Source organism: Periophthalmus magnuspinnatus, chromosome 17 (genome assembly GCF_009829125.3).
Source record: "Periophthalmus magnuspinnatus isolate fPerMag1 chromosome 17, fPerMag1.2.pri, whole genome shotgun sequence".
Taxonomy (NCBI): Eukaryota; Metazoa; Chordata; class Actinopteri; order Gobiiformes; family Gobiidae; genus Periophthalmus; species Periophthalmus magnuspinnatus.
Window position 1 is genome coordinate 3,453,284 of NC_047142.1, and position 16,935 is coordinate 3,470,218.

The 16,935-nt window shown below is 40.4% G+C and overlaps 2 protein-coding genes across 4 annotated transcripts; one reads left to right on the top strand and one right to left on the bottom strand.

Moving 5' to 3' along the window:
* Positions 1–4,314: 4,314 nt before the first annotated feature.
* psma8 (proteasome 20S subunit alpha 8) lies at positions 4,315–6,513 on the bottom strand. Its single transcript, XM_033982802.2, has 7 exons — positions 6,275–6,513; positions 5,661–5,787; positions 5,437–5,561; positions 5,222–5,344; positions 5,013–5,132; positions 4,796–4,858; positions 4,315–4,705 (listed from the first exon to the last, which is right to left on the bottom strand). The coding sequence occupies exons 1-7, from the start codon at positions 6,374–6,376 to the stop codon at positions 4,610–4,612; spliced, it is 756 nt and encodes a 251-aa protein (XP_033838693.1). The 5' UTR covers positions 6,377–6,513; the 3' UTR covers positions 4,315–4,609.
* A 521-nt stretch (positions 6,514–7,034) lies between these two features.
* ss18 (SS18 subunit of BAF chromatin remodeling complex) lies at positions 7,035–16,085 on the top strand. 3 transcript variants are annotated; one of them, XM_033982341.2, is made up of 11 exons: positions 7,035–7,228; positions 7,653–7,729; positions 7,820–7,904; positions 8,161–8,317; positions 8,827–9,057; positions 9,598–9,768; positions 10,170–10,247; positions 10,913–11,035; positions 13,905–14,035; positions 14,255–14,318; positions 14,715–16,085. In XM_033982341.2, the coding sequence occupies exons 1-10, from the start codon at positions 7,160–7,162 to the stop codon at positions 14,270–14,272; spliced, it is 1,140 nt and encodes a 379-aa protein (XP_033838232.1). In that variant the 5' UTR covers positions 7,035–7,159; the 3' UTR covers positions 14,273–14,318; positions 14,715–16,085. The 3 variants fall into 3 exon arrangements, with proteins under 3 accessions (XP_033838232.1, XP_033838230.1, XP_033838234.1); XM_033982339.2 differs by lacking the exon at positions 14,255–14,318; XM_033982343.2 differs by lacking the exons at positions 10,170–10,247; positions 14,255–14,318.
* Positions 16,086–16,935: the final 850 nt, after the last annotated feature.

Consider the following 16,935-nt stretch of genomic DNA (forward strand, 5'->3'; position numbering starts at 1 on the left):
CAAACACAGTGAATAAATAAGGAAATAAACAAACAAATAAATAAGTAAATAGGTAAGACAAATACACAAGTCTGTAGTGAACCTCTACCAAGGCACTGGACTGATATCTTGCAATCAGAGGTGGAACATAACAAAGTAAAAGTAGTAAAGTACTGTGCTTATGTAAAACTTTTAGGTTTCTGTAGTTTACTTAAGTACATTTTACAGAAGGTACTTTTTACTTTAACTTCACTACATTTGAGAGCAGTATCTGTACTTTCTACTGCACTACATTATAAAAATTGGACTGAAAAGTAAAAGTGTTTTCCATTATAGTCTGAGAAATGCTGAAAGAGCTGCAGGCTTTTTTTGTCAATGTCATAATTTGAGCAAACACAAATTTACAAATAAAACCAGCCAGAAAAAAAAATATCGACTGTTTCTGTTGAACAAAATTCAACACAAATTTTTATTAAAATCACCACATTTGAAGCTTTATTATAGAACTCAAAATCTGCAAGAAATACTTTTACTTTTCACTTTTTAAGATCATTTTTAAACAGGTACTTTAATATTATTTACTTGAGTACTTTTTAGCTCTAGTATCTGTACTTTTAAGTTCTATTTCTTCCTCCACTGCAGAGCGTGGTTATATCTTAAATATCTTGGACTCAAACTCCAGGTACAGATTCTTTTTATGGGCGATTTCACATATGTCAAACTCAGGCCCAGGGGCCAAATCTGGCCCGTGGTGTAATTATATTTGGCCCGTGAGATCATATCAAATGTACATTAGAGCCAGTATATAGCGCATGCACCATTAATACTACAAATCCCAGAATGCTTTGCTAGTATGTTTGTGCATTGGTTTCAACCTCACACCGAGTAAATCAGAGTGCAGCAAATAGAGTTTGAATAAATGTTTTCTCTATGTACAATTTTCTACTCCGAGGCCTGGACTGTTGAATTTTCAGAGAACTATTATTATTATTATTATTATTATTATTATTATTATTATTATTATTATTATTATTATTATTATTATTATTATTATTATTATTATTATTATTTTTGGCTTGTGAAAAAAATATTGACTTTAAAAAGGAACTTGAAAGGCTAAAGAGAGAGACATAATTTATATGATTTATTTAAATAAGAATACTTTAAATATGAATACTACTGATGTGTCTGTCATTTCAAATTTAATTTCTCTTTGTAATATCAAAGTTGAGTTATATTGAATTAGTTCAGACTGTAGGAAACATCATGTACATTTATTGTATTTTCCTGCTAATGTCAACGGTGACCTGTCTTATAATCTTATTTAAACGTGTGTTTTAATGTGTGTTCTGCCTCGGGACTGCACATGGAAAGCAGCAGTAGCTAAATCTGGTACAAATCATCTTTTCTTTTGCAAGATTAATACATTTGTGCACGGTCCCTAACAAATAAAGACTAAATGAAAAGAAGAAATGTGTTTATCTCTTGAAAAACCTGCATTCTGTATCTTTATCCTTTATTCTTATTCTCTCTGTTAACCATTTTATCTACAATTTACTCTACACAACAAGCATTCCCCCGATATTCTATAGCTCAATGCTCTCGTTCCAGATCCAAACGCGACAGAATGTTCCAACATACGGCTTTGAAAAGAGCCTGTTGTGCGCTCACATAATGCACAGTCCAATCCACGGGCTGTTTGTGTTTTGGGCCTGGAAGCTGTCGGCCTGTGCATACAAACAGAGTGGACAGCCCGGAGCAAAGCGCACTATTCCAGTCCCGGGGCTGCCGATGACCTCTGGTGAAGCCATTATTTTCTGCATTAATGAAGAGCTGAAGCCAGTGATGAGAGAGATGGACTTTGGCCCGGAGCTGTGTGGCAAATATATAAATAAAACTAAGGATGAAGACAGAAAGTAAAGTCTTCCCACGAGCAGTTTGAAAAAAGACTGGGAGGGAGCCTTAACAGCAGAATAGAATAAGCTGTATTGAGCTACAAGAAGATGGATCTGGCCTTCTTTGTGCTGGAGGATAACTCTAAGTTCACATAACTATTTTTTTCTTGGTGGTTGTTGGGTTAGTTGGTTGTTTTTAAGGCAACTCTTGTGACAGACATGGCAAAAAACGTCAATTTATGAGTCAAATACAACAATTTAGGACACATTCTTCGTCCAACGAGGTTCATCCTTTGTTTAATAGATTCTTTTTCCAGACCAAAGTTTAGTTTGTTTCATCCTGGACAGTTTGAACAGCTCACTAGCGCCTCCGAGTGGTCACGTAACGTTGGTGTGATGTGCCCGATCAGCTGATTTAAACAGGTTTTGTTGCTGTTGTTCTACCAGTGGAGGCGGGACGACAGCGCCTTCTACAGTCCGACTTCTTCAGGACAGTTTCCCAGGTGTGTGAGAGTAAAAAGGCCCCCTTGTCCCGGTTTAAAGTCCCGTCGGCACGTTTCTGCGTCTCCAATCCCTCCTTAATCCAGTGACGAGGTTTGTTGTCCTCTGTCCTTATGACGCATTCTGTATTTTGTTTCTTTTTCCGCGCACTGGTTGTCGTCCTGCCTCCACCTGTAAAAAGACAACGCCAAATCCGTTCTAAAACTGCTGAATCATCGACACGTCAAAGCAACGTCGTGTGATTAGGGATGAAAATGAAAAGAGTCGACGAAAAGAATCTCTTAAACTAGGGATACTTTCTTATTTGAGCGTATCCGTTGTGCCTCTGTGCCGATGGTTTGCTGATCAGACGATAAAACTATTGACCATCTGATGAAATCCACTTCCTCTTGTGGCTGGAGAGCTCACTACTCTGGCACTATGCAGCGGAAAAACAGATTCCCCACTTGACAACGACTTAAATGATCATTATTTGTTTATTTGGTTGGGACAGTAATGAACAAACATGATATACGTGCAGTAAAAACACCAGATTGTAGTCACGCTAATTTCCATCTGCTGTCCCGCATTCGTTCTCACAAACCCACTCTCTTTTATACCTCAGTGTACGTCGACAGAAGAGGGAAGTTGTGTGAAGTGTTTTGCCCAAGGACGCAGCAGTAAAGCCAGTGCCACTCCACTATCTGACCTGGTTTTCCCTGTGATCTCCCGTCCAGAGCTGACCACAACCAACCTGCTTAGATTTTACAAATGTACTGCGATACTGGAGGCGGAGTGGGTGAAGTGTCTTGCTCAAGGACTCAACAGTCTGCACTAGAGCCACTGTAGCCTCACGTCCAGTCCTAACCAGGCCCAACCCGGCTTAGCTTTCGAGATCAGATGAGACTGGGTATTCTCAAGGTACTGCAAAAATGTCTAAGTTATTCTTAACACACAGATTCTAACGGTTCAAATGAATGAGCGACAAATCAAATTATTTCTACACTTTTGTGACAACATTATTGCCTAATTGTGCCCTGACATCTGACACACCACACACCTCTGTTAAGTCTCCCCAAACAAGACAAATGGCAGAGAAAGTGCAATTGCTCTCGTCAAGACAGCCAGGGCACCCACTCAGGAAAGGAAATCCTGGCTCGGGGAGATGACTCTAAATGAAGGACTTTACCATTCACCATTATGTCTTTGGTGAGAGTCAGAGGGAACCCCCGGGGCTCTTCAGCACAGCACGGCACAACTTTTCAAAGGGCTCGCAGATTAAAGTCACTGAAAGTTCCCACTGGGGTCTGAGGCCAGGATCCCATTAAGCAGCAGCCCCACCACACCGCCGGCCATAATTGTGTCGTTGAGAATTCAGAGCAGCGGTTGCTTGATAAGCGAATTTAGGGTGAAATAAAAAAGGAAAGCAGCGAAAGGGGGTCTCGTCGGGCCACCATTAGACACTGTGTTCACTCATCGCTAATTTGTTTTAAATGAGCAGGAGAGGTGAGTGCTTTATGAAGCAATATGCTTGTGACATAAAGTTTGTGAGAATTAAGGACGGCTCATTTTAGGATTATTATACAAACAAGTATGCACTTTTGTTTTTATAATGGAATTCATGGGAGAATAGCTGAAGCCAAAATAAAGACTTTATGCTCACACTTTAGCACAGAACAGTCTGTAGTTTGATATGTGGCATTACACAGGATTCCCTCCTTCACACTCCAGTATTTATCTGGGCATTGAACAGGCACAATGAACGGCTCAGGTTTTTTCCTTAGAAAATCAAAGAGGGTGAACAAAGAGAAACAGCATGTTACACTGCCCCCTGCTGACCATGTGTATTTAAAGAGCAGTACTCTTTAAATACACATTGCACTGTAAAGTAGCATTGACATTTTGTTTTTATAGAGCACATAATTTTAAATGTACAAAAAAAAAATCATAAAAACACTACTTACAAACAAACCCATTTTATTATTTATTTGATTATGATCCTGAATGTGTATAAACTGTTTTAAACATTTGACAAATGCATCAATCGACTGTTTTGATAATATACAAAAACATACAAGTGGAGTAAAAGTTTGAAATCATAACTTGAGCTGGATGTAAAACTGAGAATATTGTTGTAACTCAAGTTATAATTTACCACTCAAGTATGAAACAAATATGACCAACCCGCTGATGCCACCTGTTGAAACCTAAAGAATCATCTGTAGTCTAAGTGCCATAAGGACCAGGCAATGGCTTCAAGAGGACTTTTTCTGCTTTTTCTTCTCTGCTTCTTCCTCCTTTTCTTTTTCAATTTCAGCTACCAGGGTCTCAATTTCTTTGGATTCCAAAATCTGCATGAAATCATGAAATAATGGTTAAACCCAACACCTGTAGATTGAACATTAATGAAGTCATTGAAACACAAATAAACCATCCAATACCTTGAGTGGCTGATTCCGTCTGATAACTGCCAGCTCGATGTTTTTGCCTCCTGACTGCACCACCTAAAAACATGAACATTGGTTGATAGTTGGGAGGAGAATTAGATTTTCACTGTAATGAATTTCAAAATGTATTGCAATGACATTTTAAAGTGTAAACAGAACAGTGTAGATTCCAGTGACTCTTAATAAGTATGCACAGACCAAGCCATTTTACCTCGAGCAAGGCTTTAATGGCCAACTTGATCGCTTCATTGTCTCCTGCAATAGCTTCATCTGTGTAGTTCTTCTCCAGAAACTCCCTGACAGTCTTTGCACTTCTGCCGATAGCATTTGCCTGATGGTTGGAAACATTCAAGTTCGATTTTTGAGGTTTTGACTGTGAGCAAAGTATTAAACGCGGAAAGAAAAAATGATCTCCCCAACCTTCCATGCATGGTACGTTCCTGAAGGATCAGTCTGATACAACCTGGGGGTCCCGTCATCGTCAAAGCCAACAATTAAAGCTGAAATTCCAAATGGCCTGCGCCCATTGCTTTGAGTGTAGCGCTAACAAACAAAAACACAAATAAATAAATACATAATAATAATAATACATTAACCAGGGCAATACAAAAAATGACAAATAACACTCTTCATACTTGTTTCAGTGTAGCAATGTAGCGTGTGATGTATTCAACGGTAACAGGGTCCTCAACAGTTAACCTGTGGCTTTGGCATTCAACACGGGCTCTGTTTATCACGATACGAGCATCTGCTGTTAGTCCTAAAAGAGATGCACACACAAATATTTTAATAACATATGTACGAGGAAATTAGATTTACTTTTCCTGCTGTATTTAAACATATAAATATGGATATGTACCTGCAAATGCCATGCAGACGTGCTCATCAAGCGCACAGATCTTGCGGACAGTCCTTTCCTCCTGCAACTTTGCTACAGATTTTTTCTCTACTCCAAGAACAACAATGTCTTTACCTCGGATTCCCACCTACAAGAAAATTGACATTGTTTGAGGACAATATAACAAGCTGCAAAATACATGCAATGACATAAACTGGAATATTCAGTGGTGGGGAGAAAGTTTAATTATGAAGGTAATTTGCAGGTAGCAGAAACATTTTAAACATTAGAGTAAAATACACTTACACAGGCAGTCTACATGTACAAATTGTTGAATGCATAATGTTTAATTTAAAGCTAAAAATATGTGATGGTTTGTAGAAGCCCGAGTCAAGTCTAAATGAAACTGAAACTATGACATGAGTGACACAGCGACAAGACTGAATGTGCTTTTTGCTCTTCATAATAAAAGATATAAATACCAGTATGCAGCAACTAAATCAGCTTAAATAGAACTTTATCTTTCAATGAATTACAATAAACTAGTTACAATAGAGATTAATGAAAGAAAGCATGCTAGTTTGTTAGCTTCAATGGTTAGCTTTAGCATCAGTGCTAAAATATCCCAAACTTACGGCAGTGGAGCCTTTCTTTACAGCTTCTTGTGCATATTCCACTTGGAAAAGATGACCATCGGGAGAGAAGACAGTAATAGCTCTATCATACCTCGCCGCCATTGCAAAAATAGCAGACGTACAATGACAATAAGAAGTAGGACTTGTACTAAATGATTCAGCTGGATGGATAGCACCGACCGCCTCACTGCTGTAAACGGAGAGCTACTGCGCCTGCGCGTGAACTCTGACCCCGGGACAAACCAACCGTACGTAAACAAGACGTACAAAAACACACTTTTACATGTTTTATATAAGAAATTAGTCTTATTCAGTCTTAACCTTTTATCTGTGAGAAGAAAAAAATAAATAAATATCGCCTATTTTATTGCGTTTGTAGTATTCTATTCATTATATTTATAAACAAATGCAACAATGTATAGTTTTAACCTCCTTAGTTAATTTTATGACTGCTATTTAAACACATATAATTGTATTCATTTGAAATATTTTATAATTTTGACCGGTTTCTTTTGTTTGACGGTCCAGTTCCCCTGGCCTTGCGGACTGAAGGTGGACTGTACCATGTCATAAAAATGGGTAAAACCGTATTTATGGAAGTATAAGGAGAGCGAATTTTATCTTCTAAATAAGCTCACACAAATATTTTACTACACAGGTATTGTTTAAAACGAGAATGAAAATGTATATGTGTGCGAAAATACAAAACAAAAATCAGGTTAAACTACGCGCTAAGATTTACACCCCTAAAACGGACCACTCCATTCCAAAATCGCATCCTCCTTCTGTGAACTGTTTGATCGGAGTTGTACGGATTTGTGTGAAGTGTGTTGGCTTCCTCTGACTTTTATGATCTAGCCCGGGTTTCATTCACGCCGTGTTACCATGTCGGTGGCGTTTGCACCTCACAGGCAGCGTGGAAAGGGTGACATAACACCCGCGGGGATACAAAAGGTAATTCATGTGTTTAGCCTGTCGCAGAATGGAGGCTGGAGCCGTTAGCATCGGAGCTAATGCACGTAGCAGAGCGCAGCCAAAGTGTTTAGTGTGAACACGTCGAGAACAGAGCCGTGGTGCCAAAGCGCGCTCAATATGAACCTGTGCGGAGTCCAGGCGCCATGTGTTAGCCTCATCTGTGTGTTTAATACGTCTCAAACCGATTTTATACAGAAATGAATGAAGGCCTCGCGGTTTAGTTAGCTGAACACTGTTAGCTGCTGCCCAGACCCCTCTTTTGTTTCCCAGAAAGGCACAATCACACATTTTCTATTGTCCCGTGAAATCCATTGTTCAATATATTCAGATCAGTGCTAATAAATAAATAAACCTGATTAAGTAATGCTAGCTCACAGTGTAACCTCTGTGTCTGATCTTCCAGTTGCTTGATGAAAACAACCAGCTCATACAGTGTATAATGGACTTTCAAAGCAAAGGAAAGACAGCAGAATGTTCACAGTAAGTAAAAGGGACTAACTTGAGGGTACATTGATTGATCATAGTCAGAAATAACCAGATTCATTTGTTTAATGTCGCCCTACTTTCCAGGTATCAGCAGATGTTGCACAGAAATCTGGTGTACCTGGCCACGATAGCAGACTCAAACCAGAACATGCAGTCTCTGCTTCCAGCCGTGAGTATGGACTAGTGCAAGACTGTAGTGATGATCTAATAACGCTTAAAATGGTTAACGCGTCCCTTATACATGATTATTTAAACTCTTTACTAATTATTAACATCATTAATTTGTATGAATGTATCTAGGATAGAAAGATCTTGTGTCACAAAGGTTCTGTATGGGGTCGTGTTTAACCTGATTTAATGCACTGAATTCGTCTCAATCAGATTGTCATTACAGCTGACATTGTGTCTTCTTGGTATGCGTGCAGCCACCCACTCAGAATATGCCAATGGGCCCTGGTGGGATGAACCAGAGCGGCCCCCCTCCTCAGCCTCCTCATGGTCACAACATGCCGTCTGAGGGGATGGTAAGTGGTGGCCCTCCTGCCCCACACATGCAGAACCAGATGAATGGACAGATGCCTGGTGAGTGTCCCCCATGTGTGTCTCTTTTTCCTCGTCCCCTTTTCTCCTTCACTCTGGCTGGGGTTGCCTAGCAACACCACAGAGCTGTGAGGGAGGTCGGTCGCTGGAAGGATGATGTCACCTTTTCTAGCTCTTGTGGTCTTGGACATTTATGTAGTTGAATGTTCATCTTTTCTAGCTTTTTACTCTACTACTATACTATAATATATACATACTGTAGTCTACTCACACACTGTATATTATGTGTGTGTGTATATAATGATAATGATGGATCATTATTAACCCTACGGTGGACAAATACTCTTGTTAACATTTGTCTTAATAAACAATGGTCCTGTAGCACTGGTGTTGTCATATTTTAGACCTTGTTTAGTCTTGATGTCTTAGGTGGTACTTGATGTGAACTATTACTGCTGTAGTGTCTTTCTGATGACCTCTCTATCCACATTTTGTATATAATGGTGTCCTTATCAACTAACAGCTAACAAACATCTTGTTTTGTCTCACAGGCCCGAATCACATGCCCATGCAAGGCCCCGGTCCTGGGCCTAACCAGCCTCCCAACATGCCGAGCGGCTCCATGAACATGCCCCCCAGCAGCCATAGCTCTATGGGCGGATACAACCACACGGTCCCCTCCTCACAGGGCATGCCCGCACAGAGCCAGATGAACATGACCCAGGGACAAACCATGGGAAACTACGGGCCACGACCCAACATGAACATGCAGCCAAACCAAGGTAAATAAGACATTTACACCCTCATCTTTTGAGCACTTAGGGGACTTAGGGGAGGCAGTTAATCGACTTTTAATGAAGATTGAGATTCTGTCTATTCTGTTATATGTATTAATGTGCAGTTTTTTTAAAGTGAGAGGTCTGCAGCCAATCTTGAAGTGGTGGCGTGGTGTAGAGTTCAGACTTTGAAGGAAGAAATTCAGCATTTTTTTGTGTTAAATGATGAAAAGTTAGTGAATCGAAAATTGAGATTATGGTAATCAATATTAAAAAGATTAATTGTTTTGCCATTTCACTCAGAGCTACTTAGACTGTCTGTAAGGGTCATGGTGTTAATGGTTGTACTCTGTTAACCATCTTAACATACTTTTCCACTGGAAAGTAAAGGAGTAGTACAGAAACAAAGTGTTGAAAGGCAGAGTTTTCCAATAATGTGTCCATCATGGTATGAAAAAGCCACAGTAAATCATATCAGGTATCGATTATTTGAAGTTGTTTCAAACCTGTTGGGCAAGTTTTTCTTGATCTTGTTGTTTTCCTCAGGTCCTATGATGCACCAGCAGCCTCCTTCGCAGCAGTACAACATGCCCCCTGGTGGCGGAGGGCAACATTACCAAGGGCAGCAGACCCCCATGGGCATGATGGGGCAGGTCAACCAGGGCAATCATGTCATGGGCCAGAGACCAATGCCCCCTTACAGACCCCCACAGCAAGGTATACCCTGTGGAGCCCAATCAGTGTGAACGCTTTTAAGAATGAGTGCTTTCTTTCTAATCCAACACATTTTTAACATTTCCTTTCAACCTTTCTATTTGATTCCCCTGTTTCCTTGACTTTCTGATTTAACTGAAATGCTTGGTTTCAGATGACATCGTAGAATTATGTAGATCTCAAAAATGTAGGGACGGGTGTCTATTGTGACGTGGTTGATTCACAATTTTCACTACTGGACAATCAACACAGGCTTACTGGCGAGAGAGAGGGACGTCACACATTTATAGAATCGGAAAATAATCAGGCACCGAAAGATAATCATCCCCTACCCACCCCCTACTCCCACCTTACACCACCCACATCACCTTGGGTCTACTTGTGTGTATGTTGTGTGTGTATAGGACCCCCTCAGCAGTATCCGGGGCAGGAAGACTACTATGGGGACCAGTACAGTCATGCAGGACAGGGAGCATCAGAAGGTAGGAGTACCAAAACAAAAACAAAATCAAACTGAGGAGATGACGAACAAATCTGTCCAGAAGACGACTGAATCTTTGTGACTAGCATTCACAGACACATCAACACATCTTAGCAGCGTCATAGCAGTTCCCAGTTGTGCCAGCAGCTCCACCTGTTGGTGTGAAGGAGACTTCAAGGACATTCATGCTTAATAAATAAGAAGGCTACTCTGACAATTTACTGATCAATCCAAACTGATATTTCTGGGTTTTGGTAAAAGTATTTTTTTTAATTAAAGATGGATTAGCTTTGAAATTAAGACTAAAACATTTCCCCTTACATTAAAATACAAACTCGGCCATACTTGAGTTGCTTTTCTGCTTTTTTTCTTCATCTTTATCTTTACTAATTCTCATGCTTTGCTCATGTAGAGATGAATGCAATCATTGATAACTAGGAAGCAATAGTATAGTATTAGCTAGTACTACTAATGTTATTGTGATTGCATACTAACATCTCATTAGTCAGCTCCCATGAATCTAAAAAAAAAGAAAAAGATCTTGGACTAACATAATACTTACTGCTAATCTGTGACTCTCAACAAACCTTTGGGCTTGTGTGTCTGTTGGTGGCTGTATTTTAATAGTCGATACAATCTGATGTGGTTTTGTGTTGCTCGGTGAAGGTAACGCACAGTACGGTCAGCAGCAGGAGGCGTACCAGCAAGGCCCCCCGCAGCAGCAGGGATACCCTCCTCAGCAGCAGTACCCGGGTCAACAGGGCTACCCGTCACAGCAACAAGGCTACGGTAAAGTCCCTAATACGGGTTTGGAAATGGACAGTAGAGGTTGTGTCAATAGAAAATAATGAACTGCTGTGTGTCTCTGTTCACTTATAATCACTTACTTGTTTACAGTTTGCAAAATCTTGACCAAAAGTTAGTTGTTTTTTGCCATCAGTGTTTGCCAGGATGAGTTAGCTTCCCTTTAAACTGATTTGCTGGCCACAGTGGGCTTTTTCTATATTTAAAAATTCTATTAAACATACTTAGAGCTGTGCAATGATTCAAATTTATTATTGCGATTTCAATTATTGCTATGTTCAATGTTGATATCGAAAATACAATTAATTACCTTCTGTTCAGAATAATATGTGCGCTTGTTTTGATGCTTAAAATCTGGAGACAAACATGATATAAAATTAGTTTTATACTCATATGATACTACAGGGTAATTATGAAAGTACAGGCTCCGGATAAATGATGATTTCAGTGTAAACATGACTATAATATTGATAATCAAGCAGCCCTACGTGATTTTATTTGCAGTTCTGTAACATCAAACACCTGACAAATGCAGACTGATTTCTCTCTGTATTGGTGTTGATCCGGTCCCACGTCCTCTGTCGAGTCTCAAACTCGGTCAAACATGATCGTGGAATCAGATTTGTTTTTTTTTAATTCAGTGACATGTGAAACGAAGGCGCTCATTGGTCACCTGTAATTTACTAATCAAATTTATGTCACTTCAGATTCACGGAGTTGATTTTGCAGAAGTTCACCATGTTTTTCAGCCCCCGTGATATATTTTTTCCAATTGGCTAATCCACTCACATCTTTGTAATCTAAGTATTGAACTGTGTTTTCAGGAGCCCAGGCAAATGAAACACAGTCTTAAATGTCAAATAGTAGTTATTCTCAAAGCCTGAATGATGCAGAATATAGAAGCTTTAATGAACGGCGGGAGGATTGGGGTTTGGCAGACGGGTAATCACAAACCGTTTCTACCTCCATATTAGTATTTCTCACCGAGCCTTAGTTTGAATTGACACACAGTTGTTGCAAAGTGGAAACAGATCGCTTTAGGGCGTAAGCATGAGGAGCAGACAAACAAAATTATTGAGGTATTTTTCATTTTAGCAATTTTGAAATGGCTGCTAAAACTCTTGTTTGAATACCAATTATTAAATGTTATAAATACTGCCATTTTTTGTTAGCATACTTTTACTAGCTTGTGAATTCTAGTTAATTGCGTTAATAAATAATTCAGATTGTTAGTACAATTTATGCAGTTTTGTGGATTCAAAACTTCATTCAACATTTTTTTGATGAAGCAATTCTAATTTAGCAATACAAAATGCATAAGAATAAGCTACGAGCATTAATTGTTAAGTTAATTGTTCTCGCACCATGTTTTTACTCTGAAATTCCCTTTAAATCTCAGGGACCTTGCACAACTCCAAAGCCCAACTTCAAGCACAATTTATTTCTTTTTAAGTTCTCCCTTGGAGCAAAGTTTCATCATTAGTATGTGTATTCTAAGCCTCTCGTTTTACAGGATTCAGTTAAAATTGGTTCTGAACATCCAAGAAACCCTTAGGACAATTTGCATGATACATTTACGTAAGTAGGTGTTGGCGAAATGAAAACTGCAAAACATTACTAATATATTTGCAGCATAAATAATCAAACCACTGTCGCGGCAACTAAAGTGCCACATCTACGAGGATTTGAACACCTCTTTCATCAGGTAGTTACTGATTTAAGCGAACTCTAAATTTAAGACTGTATACTGGTGTGTTCTTTTGTTTTTTTTTGCCTTGCACGATCTGTGTCTGGGTGAGGAGATGCTTCAGTTTCTCTGCCAATTTAAAATATCGCCCATCATAACAAAAGCAATATTCAAGTATGGGTCAAATGAGAACTGATGATCAAAATGACGGGACTGTTAATGAGTTTTACCATTAAAGGTGCTGTAGCTGTTTTTTATTGTCTTAAAAACATGAAAAAAGAGACAGAAGAGTTAATTTTAAGATTTGCAGTGGTTCCTAGCATCCCGAGTATTCACCATGATGAGTTCCTACGCGTTTATTCAGAGGCCAGAGTGGAGTTTTGCTGTCTCGCTAATGTAAACGTCAACTAACATGCTAACAGCACACTTCTGCAGATGATAAAATGGATGCAGACACCACAAAGCAGTCTTATTATGACCAAGAGCTGCTTTTACAATACATCTGTACAAGGGCAACACAAATTTGACTCAGTTACATGACAAAAGTGGGTACAGTGCTGCCCGTTTACCAAAGCTCATTCCCATTTATGCCCACAGCAAACACAAACCGTGATACGCAGCACTGTCGTCTATTTCCTCATCACAGTTTTCAGCGGAGCCTTCCATCCGTCAGGCCGCGCGTTGGCCAAGGCGTTCTGTCGGTAATGAGCGCGTGCAGAGGCAGAGGCTGTGAGGTGAGCTCCATCTGGCACGGGGCGCTTTTCTCCGCGGCCCCCACAAGGTTACGCTCAACAGCAGAAGGCATTAGCACAGCCTAACGATGCTGCGTGGGACACATCTGACTCCAGACCCTCTCCTCTGCCCACTCCTCTCCACCTCCGAGAATCACTGTTGCTCTGAATATGGGCAGATTAAGTGATGTTTGGTTTGCTGGTTTTAATGAAGATCATTGATGTCTCGTTGCATTATGGAAGCCCGAGCTCCAACGTGACGCGCTCATTTTTGTAGATTTTAACCTCACTCTAATAAAGACACAGCGCAGGGTAAGGATCAAGTAACCGTAATGAAGCTTCAGCTTTTAAAAACTGATACCCCAAAATAGAAATGCAAGAAGTGCAGTATTTTAAAACGATACATTTTGAACATTTTGCGTTTCTGTTTTCTTAGGTCCCTCCCAAAGCGCTCCAGGCCAGTACCCAAACTATCCTCAAGGGCAGGGGCAGCAGTATGGTGCGTACCGACCCCCTCAACCCGGCCCCCCGCAGGGACAACAGCAGCGCCCGTACGGCTACGACCAGGTGAGTATGCTAGCCACAAATAAAACACATTAGCGTAGAAATGGCACTGTTAATTTACCCTGTGCATAATGCTAATCAGAATACTGTGATAAATACTTGGGTAAACTTAAAACTAAAGGTGATTGTGACTAAATGGGGGTGTATGTGTGTGCCGTGTACTGCTGTGGTCTCGTGTGGGACCACCGCCGCACTTTGATGTCTTTATCTTTGAACATTCAGGGGCACATGAGGAAATAAAGACCAGAGATTTGAACCCCCTGACTAGCTCTGTTAAGAAGCAAAGGTAATGGTTGCTGTGAAGACCCTAGACTTTTTTGTTTTTGTCCTACGGCCTTAAGCTGCTTTATGATTATGATATACATTTCTCACTTTTCCTTTACCTGCTCCTTTCATTTCTTGTTGTTTTTTGAATAATTTGTTTCAATCAGGGGTAGAATGTGTGACATCAAGCCCCCAAATTAGCATGCTTGGCAAACGAAAACCAAAAACGACAATGCTGAATTTGACATAAAAGCTTATATCCAGTGAGGAATGTTTTTAAAAGGGAACATGTTCGGCTCAGTTGTGATGTCATGCTGCCACCTGCTGGTCATCACCTAAAATCGCACTTGTTAAGCATTATTATGTTTTAAAGCCGCTTTCCTGTTTTGACCTAAAACCTGTGCATTTCTTTTCGCAGGGCCAGTACGGAAACTACCAGCAATGAAAAGATTGTTACAGCAACCTTTTTAAACCCTGGTTTACTGACAAGACTGATTTCAACCGTTACACATTACCCCCCCCTTGTCTCTCTCTCCATATGGGACTCATGCCTATAAAAAAAAACACACACAAAAAAATCGCCTGATCATGTATTAAGTCCCATCTGTCTCAAAGAAGCAGCAACGCCTTACAAATGGAACTGCCTTATTCTTGAGCATTGCGTTGATTGTCGAAATGGGCGTAACTAACTAAAATTTCCGGATATCGTGTAAGATGTTGAGAAAAAAACGACTCGTCAATCGCGGTGCATTCGTTGTCGGTCCTCGTCAATACGAAGCAATAATGCCAGCAGTAGGGAGACCTCTCGAAACCATATAAGGAACTTCCTGTGTCGCCATGGTACACACACACGCACACAAACACACACTTCTCGTATGTGATTATGTACAAATATATTTTATGCTTTTTAGATCAAGCTAACTTTGTATAAGACAGAACTAGTCCTAAAGATGTGTTGTTGATTTCATAAAGGTGTATGTGTCAATGTTTTTTATGACTCATCCAGCACATTTTGTTTAATTTTTTTAATGTTTTGTTGTTTTTTTTTGTTCACTTGTACAACTGTGGACTTGGATCTAATCGATGGTGACATGGACACTGTAAGAGTTGTTTTGAGTAAAAATGGAAAAGATAAAAAATAACCGCGATTACACGGAGTGACCCGACAAAAAAATCAAGTTTGAATGCTAGCTATGGGTAAAGCATGCGACACTGCTAGAACCTGTGTTTCTGTGTTAGTGGGAATAGTCCAATTTGAATCATGGTAACGTCTTTTGTTTTTTTTACATGAGCTAAATTATGACATAACACCCTGAAATATTGACTTATGTTTCCACTACAGTAGGCTCTTTCTTTGAACGAGCACCTCACTCTTGTCCATCGACTGCAAAGTGGTGACGAACACACCTTAGAGATGTTTTTTTTTTATTTTTAGTCCTAATGCTGACAACCTGTTTCAATTCAGATCCATCTTTCTTCACTCAAATAGCGTTGTATGTTAATATGAAGATTGTTACTGTCCAATATGTAACATAAAATGTGATAATGTTCTCCAATGGGTTTGTTAATTTGACAGTACCAGCGGTTGTGCAGTTTTATATCACTGGCTTGATATCTGTTTTATGGTGCATTCATTATTGATCCCATATGCACAACAGCTGAAGGGGAGGAACTCAAACTGTTTATATGGCTGTTGTAATATTTTGCATCTGCACCCCATTGAAGTGGTCACATTTGGTGTTCTGGCATTGTATAACTGTACATGATAATAAAATGGAAGAATCTTTAATAGACATTCCGTCGCATTCTTATAGCACGTAGGCTGGTCTTAACATGACAGCTTGGGCTAATAGCTGTGTCTTCATCTGCTTCCCCTCACTCCCTTTCTAATGACCGTGCCCCGCTGCAGCCTGTGCTCTGTCCAGATGCATCAGGAGAGGTCCAGAGCACATTTACACCCAAAATTACCTCCACGTCCTGCTCCCCTGCCCCTCCAGAGGCGCGGGCTCTACCTGTCATAGGGGAGGGCACAGATGGCACAGCAGATGTGTGTCCGGAGCAGAGCTGGCGTTCTGGGGCCACAGACTGTTCCATCGTCCTGAGCAGGTGATGAGAGCCTGTGAGAGGAGCAGATGTGGCTCAGGTATGGGTTTACCACGTGTACTTTTACTGCATTTATTTGGGCTGTACTCCATGTTATAGTGGGGTCTAAAACAGTTTGTGTCTCTTCTTTAGTGGCATCTTGGATCTCCTCACCTCGCTGTACTGTCCTGCTGCTTCACAGCTGGCCGCTCCGCCCCTCCCAGCTGCTCGGGGGGCGCCCTGGCCTCGCTCTTGGCTCAGCCGCGTTTGGGTGCTCCCCCACCAGCTGCGCTCCCACAGACCCACCGGGGTCGCACAAAGTCACTCCTCCTGCGACTGTGTCTGCAAGGGCCTGTGGGCAGAGCCAGGTGGCAATGAGACTCCCACAAATGAAGGTAAGGTTTAAAAATAAGATGAACACAAGAGAATCAAAGGGAAATTAAGCTGTTTTTAGAAGGAAAGGAAAGTTTATTTGACAATTTGTACATAAAGTAATTCAAAGTGCAGTTCTGTTTATCTGTGCATATGACAAAGGTTTTTATTCTGCACTCTTCTCT